The following is a 6254-nucleotide window of genomic DNA, read 5'->3' as shown; positions in this document are numbered from 1 at the left end:
CTGTGCGACCCTCTGAGCCTCCATTTCCTCATCAGTAAAATGATGTGGGTACCCATCCGCCAGGGCTGGTGTGAGCTAGGTAAGGAGCAATGCTAAGCCCAGTGCTGGGCAGGGGTCAGGTGCTCCTTGCATGCGTCTCCCTCTGCTCTCTGCTGCCAGGCCTACCCCCCAATGCCCCCACCCTGGAACTTGAGGCCCTCTCCTCCCCTTTCTGAGCCTGGATCCTATGGAACATGTCTCCCTGCTCAGGAGCAGGGCTGGACTACCTCCAGGGTCTCTCTCAGAGGGTTTGGGGAGCAGCGTACAGGGGGTGCAGAGTCAGCAGTTGAGGGATTGGGGCCATGCCAGCCTGATTAGGGCGGCTGGGGGCTGAGCTGGATTCACCTGTCCTTGTCTCTGATTGGCTCTTGGGTACCAACAACCCCCCAAATCCTACTAAGCAGCCCCAACAGGGCCTTCACAGGTCTGTGGACAGCCAGTTGATTGCCAGTTCTGAGGTCAGAAGGGTGTCTGGGGAGGCCAGAGGCTGGCCTGAGCCTGGCTCTGAGGATCCCCTGCATCCAGAAGAGCCAACTGACCACCCTGTTCCTTCACCTCCTGCCGGGACCATGGGGGCTGGGGCCAGCGCTGAGGAGAAGCACTCAAGGGAGCTGGAAAAGAAGCTGAAAGAAGATGCCGAGAAGGATGCTCGAACCGTGAAACTGCTGCTTCTGGGTAAGGGTGTGGGCTGCGGCGAGGCCACTGCTACTAGTCAGAGGCCCAGGGGCAGGCAGGTAGCCCTTCTGTGAAGTAGGTGTGACTTGGGAAACAGAATGAGCCTGAAACCTGGAAGGAAACAGAGTGGGAGCCCTGGCCAAGCCTTGACGAGTGATGCCTTGGCTCCCTAAGGCTGGGTATCCCACAGAACCCCTCTTCAGAGGGCCCAGCCTCAGGCAACCTCCCCTCCCAAGAAGGGTGTACCAATCTCACTTTTGTAGAGATGTGTGTACGAGGCCTAGTTTTGCCCTGGCTGTGCTCCCTCAAACACCAGCCTTTGGCTTGATGGGCCTGCTGGGCAGGGCTCGGAAACCAGGGGCCTCCTTGGGAGCCCCACAACAAGGCTGCTCCCTTGGGAAGGAGAAGGTCACAGTCCTCCTGAGAGTGGGCAGCCTCTAGGACCACCCAGATCCACAGACAATGACCCTCAGTTTCCAGAGCTTTATTGTTGACAGACCTGCAGAACAGTTAAAGAGGGTAGGGGGTACTAAGGCCCAGCCAGGAATAGGTAAAGCCATGTCCTTGGTCCCATGGGTAGTGAAGGGAGATGGGGCTGATCTGGTACCCCAAGGCCACTTCCTCCCCGCAAGGGAAGAAGGAGCTGCTTTGAGAGGGCAGTGCAGGCTCTACCCAGGCTCTCCAGGGTCCAGCCAGACAGCTGGATGTGGGCAGAAGGACCAAGCCAGAGTACCCCAGGGAAGAGAGAGAGGCTAAGCCAGAAATCCCATTAACTGTGCCCAACACCCGCATGAGAACAGGCTCAGAGGGGCTGTTAGCTCTGTCCTCTCCCCCAGCAAAAGGTGCTAATTCCCTCTGAGCCTCTTGGATACACTTCCTCCCACCACAGGTTAAAAGCAGGGGTTGACCTGGCTCAAATAATCCCATGCATGCAGTACCAGAATATTCCACAAGGCGGAGCTCCAGGTTTCTTTATTTTTGTCCTCAGAATAATAAAACTGAAAATACCAGGGTCTTGAAGGCTCCCCAGCACAGTCGAGGTTGTCGATTCCCCTCGTCAGCCCCCTTCTGTCACTCCGGACGTTTACGTTTTGCCGCCAGGGCATCATGACCTGACTTTGGGGGTTGGGGGCAAAACAGGTGTGATAGAGGCGGCAGTGCGGTCAGCGCGTCTCTGAGGTAGGGTTTCCATTCCAGGTGCCGGTGAGTCCGGGAAGAGTACCATTGTCAAGCAGATGAAGTGAGTGCCCCTGCCCTACCCGAGGCCCCTGGGGGTGGGCACACGCACGAGGTCTGTCCTTCCCCACCTACCCAAGAGGCGCTGACCCGGCTCCCCACGGCTGCAGGATCATCCACCAGGATGGGTACTCGCTGGAAGAGTGCCTCGAGTTCATTGCCATCATATATGGCAACACGCTACAGTCCATCTTGGCCATCGTGCGCGCCATGACCACGCTCAATATCCAGTATGGAGACTCTGCGCGCCAGGTGTGCCAAGAGACTAGCTGAACAGGGCTTCTGGAGACTCGAGGTGCGAGGCTGGGCCCAAGTCCATGGTCACCACCAACCACTCCCCTGCCCCCCCCCCCCCAGGACGATGCCAGGAAGCTGATGCACATGGCGGACACCATCGAGGAGGGCACGATGCCTAAGGAGATGTCAGACATCATCCAGCGGCTGTGGAAGGACTCGGGTATCCAGGCCTGTTTCGATCGCGCCTCAGAATACCAGCTCAACGACTCTGCTGGCTAGTGAGAGCACAGGCGGGGCGCGGGGCGGGCAGGGCCCTGCCACGCCCCTCCACCCAACCCTACCCACACCCCGGATCTCCCGCAGCTACCTCTCGGACCTAGAGCGCCTGGTAACCCCGGGCTACGTGCCCACTGAACAGGACGTGCTGCGCTCGCGTGTCAAGACCACTGGTATCATTGAGACGCAGTTCTCCTTCAAGGACCTCAACTTCCGGTACGACCCCGCGCCCTAGCTCTCGCTGTCCGGGGGCCTGCCCTTAAGTTCACTGCCTGAGGCCCTGTCTGATCCCAGAGGCCCCATCCCTACGAGAGACCCTGCCCCTTCTCGGACAACCCGCCCGCAGAAATGCCCGGCCCCTCCGGATGCCACTCCCATCTGGGTACCTCCCAGCCAGCATTAGGAAACCAGGGGATGCCTGTGGGCACGTCCAAGGGACTCGATGCGCCGGCTCAGGTTCCCACGGCCCCGCAGGATGTTCGATGTGGGCGGGCAGCGCTCAGAACGCAAGAAGTGGATCCACTGCTTCGAGGGTGTGACCTGCATCATCTTCATCGCGGCTCTCAGCGCCTACGACATGGTGCTTGTGGAGGACGACGAAGTGGTGAGTGCTCCAGCAGGGCCTGAGCGTTTGAGCCGGGAGGAGGAGAGCGGAAAGCAGAGACCGCGCTGCGGGCGCGGGGAGCATCTGAGAGAGGACATTCGACCCAGAGCCGTCTGAAGGAGGAGATGAGGCAGCCTGCTGCCCTGCTTAGGGGGGCGAACGGGGAGACGGTCTTGGAGCTGTCTGGGCAGGGCGGCCCCGGAGCCCAGAGAGCAGGGGTCTGCCCGCTGGCCGCAGCCAGGTGGGGGCGGCGGCCGCAGTCCCCGGTGCCCGACAGCCTCTGCCCTCCTCAGAACCGCATGCACGAGAGCCTGCACCTATTCAACAGTATCTGCAACCACCGCTACTTCGCCACCACGTCCATCGTGCTCTTCCTCAACAAGAAGGACGTCTTCTCGGAGAAGATAAAAAAGGCGCACCTCAGCATTTGCTTTCCGGACTACAATGGTGAGAACCTCGGCCCGCCGCCAGGCGGCGTCGCAAACCCACGATCTCGGCCTGCGCTCCTCCCGCCGCGGGGAGGATTTGCTACCGGGAGTGAGAGCTCCCCCTTCCTCGCCAGGGCCCAACACATATGAGGACGCGGGCAATTACATCAAGGTGCAATTCCTCGAGCTCAACATGAGACGCGACGTGAAGGAGATCTATTCCCACATGACGTGCGCCACCGACACACAGAACGTCAAGTTTGTCTTCGACGCTGTCACCGACATTATCATCAAGGAGAACCTCAAAGACTGCGGCCTCTTCTGAGGTGGCTCCTCGCGCGCAGGCCGGGATGCTCCCATGTCGTGCCTCTTGGTCTCAATACCCCAAGCCCCATCCCCTGCTCCCCATCCCACCTCTCGACTGCAGGCCCCTCCCCAGCTCTCCAGATCCACTCCACTGCCTGCCCTCTGGCTCCCAACTTCCAGACACTATTGCTTCCAGGCCCCACCCTGACTCCTCAGGCTCCACCCCATGGCCACAGGCCCCTCCCCTGGCTCACAAGCCCCACCCACTCAAGCTCTTTTGACCCCGCCCCAACCCCCAGGTGTCACTGCTTCCAAGCCCACCTCCACCTGTCTCTCAGTCTAAACCCAACTTTTTGGGCGCTTAGGAATGTTGACTCTGTTCCTTTTTCTCTTCACAGGTGCCTGGACTCATGCATTCCTGAGACCCTGTAGCCCTTGCCGCCTTGTAGCCCCAATCCGCATGACCCCTACCAGCCCCCCAGGACTCCTGGGCCCCAGCCTGTGGCCTCACCAGCCACAGATTCAAAACCCTAAGCCCTGTTAACCTTGAGGGACTTACCCTCCCCCATGGCTCCCAGGATTCCCTGGTCTCCCAGAGTCCGGTGCCCCCAGCCACCCCAGCACTGCCCTTCACGGCCTGGCTGCACTGGCCTCCAGGACCCACCACAGCCAGCCCCAGCTAGGAGCAAGCAGTACTTGGGGCAGCTACAGCTCACGGTGACTCAGCAGTACCCCACTGACCAATCTCCTGCTGCTCTCCTGCCCCAGGAGGCCCGTGATTCACCTGGTGGGTCTGGGTTCAGCAAACAGCCCTCCCTCCCAGAGTTTCATGAAGGGCAGGGGGGCAGGAAGGGAACCCTCCTCCAGGCAGGCCTGCTGCTTACCATCAGCCCATTCTAGCCTTACCACCTCCATGTGACAAGTCTGACACCCATCTGCCCAGTGGCCAGTGACTGCCCCACCCGGCAGCTTTAGGGGTCCAAAGTCCAAGCCAGCTCTGGCCTGTGAAACTCATACATAGACGAATTAGTGAGTGGGGGCAAGCCTGGGAGCTCCTGCTGCCAGGAAGAGACTCAAGCTGGACCCTTCCTCACATATCCTAACCCCTTCCCCCACAGGCTCTGCCCCCTCCATGCTTGGACACTGTATTCATGTCCTACTTACTTACACACCCACAGTACTCCAGGCCAGTCTGTTGAGGGAGGGTGCTGTTGACACCAGCTGTGGCCAATGGCTGAACTGTCCTAAGGGGTGGCTGGGAGCAGAGTCCGGCTCCCATCGATCAGCCCCAGGCAGGGGATTTGGGACAGGAAGGAGGCCCAGATTGTGCCCAGAGGGGTCTGCCTCAGGTAGGGTCATAAGCAAACCCAGGTGACCCTCTTGTCCCTGCCAGCAGCTTCTCTCATCCTTCCCATTCAGGGCCCATTCCCTGGTGGGAAAAGCTGAGATCCATGCCTGAACCATCAGTGACAAAGGCATCCGTGTCCCCACACCCCTGCTCCCTACTTCCTCATCAAGCACCAAGTCCTCGCTGATGCCCGTGGGATGGGGCCTGTGCTGTAGTCGAGGGCAAGGAGCATCCGTCTAACAAGGCCAGGGCATAATTTGCACTCCCTTCAGCTAGATACACAGACTCAGCAATAAATCTTTGCATCAGGCCCCAGCTGTCCTTTCTTGGGGGGAGGGGGAGAGTGTTAATGATCATGAGTCATGCAAATTTATTAAGTGCCCAGTGCTGGGCTGGACATGAGTGGGAAGGTGGTCCCTTCCAGGGAGAAGCACCTGACCTAACATGGCAGGGGACACTCTTGGGGGCATGGGATCAATTTGGGGTCTTGAGAGGGGTTGAGAGGGGGAAAGGAGCCATGGGAAATGTTCACAAGGACGATGTTGGATCAAGAGGGGGTTGTGAGGTGGAAGCTCATTCTGGCAGGGACTGTAGTGTGTATAAGGCCCAGGAACATGGGCTGGTGGACCACAGGAGTTCAGTGGAACAGGAGCAGGGAAGGGGAGACGGGGTGGGGAGACTGGGCAGGTGCCAAACGCCAGCCTAAGGGCCTGTGCTTCCTCCAGAAGATGATGGGTCCAGGAAGCCCTTGAAGCTAGAACATAATTGCAGGGCTGGGATTAGGGTGAGGCAAATGAGGCACTCACCTTAGGTATTAAGATTTAAGGTGATGCCAAAAAAATCAGTAATCAAGATAAATATTAATGCAATACTTTCAAAAATCAAAATTACTGCCAAAAAATCCATAATGAACAGAATATCAAAATTTTAAATAAAGACAAGATCCAAGAGAGCCCTGCAGAGCCATATTGGACCCTGAAGCAAAAGGAAAAATGTCCACTCCTATATATGTTTTTATGTATTTTTAAAGGTTAATTTTTTTTTACAGAACATTAAAGTAGTTGAAAAAACATCGAACAAGTTGTAAGTAGGTATATTGAAACCC

At 58.1% G+C, this 6254-nt stretch overlaps 1 protein-coding gene across 1 annotated transcript; it reads left to right on the top strand.

Moving 5' to 3' along the window:
• The first annotated feature begins 477 nt into the window (after positions 1–477).
• On the top strand, positions 478–5460 carry GNAT1 (G protein subunit alpha transducin 1). The gene is made up of 9 exons (XM_065885090.1): positions 478–714; positions 1912–1954; positions 2061–2202; positions 2308–2465; positions 2551–2679; positions 2938–3067; positions 3361–3514; positions 3630–3821; positions 4200–5460. Exons 1-8 carry the CDS (start codon positions 609–611, stop codon positions 3818–3820), a joined length of 1053 nt encoding a protein of 350 aa, XP_065741162.1. The 5' UTR covers positions 478–608; the 3' UTR covers position 3821; positions 4200–5460.
• The last annotated feature ends 794 nt before the right edge of the window (positions 5461–6254 follow it).

This window comes from Phocoena phocoena, chromosome 10 (assembly GCF_963924675.1).
Source record: "Phocoena phocoena chromosome 10, mPhoPho1.1, whole genome shotgun sequence".
Taxonomy (NCBI): Eukaryota; Metazoa; Chordata; class Mammalia; order Artiodactyla; family Phocoenidae; genus Phocoena; species Phocoena phocoena.
The sequence above is the reverse complement of the archived record's forward strand: the minus strand, read 5'-3'. Positions and strand labels throughout refer to the sequence as shown.

What these genes read in the sequence shown, in the direction of transcription:
- GNAT1 (XM_065885090.1), top strand. Translation starts at nt 609, where the DNA reads ATGGGGGCTGGGGCCAGCGCTGAGGAGAAGCACTCAAGGGAGCTGGAA. An exon ending in CTCAACGACTCTGCTGGCTA is followed by an intron (nt 2,466 to 2,550) that starts GTGAGAGCACAG and finishes GATCTCCCGCAG; the next exon opens with CTACCTCTCGGACCTAGAGC. An exon ending in TTCAAGGACCTCAACTTCCG is followed by an intron (nt 2,680 to 2,937) that starts GTACGACCCCGC and finishes ACGGCCCCGCAG; the next exon opens with GATGTTCGATGTGGGCGGGC.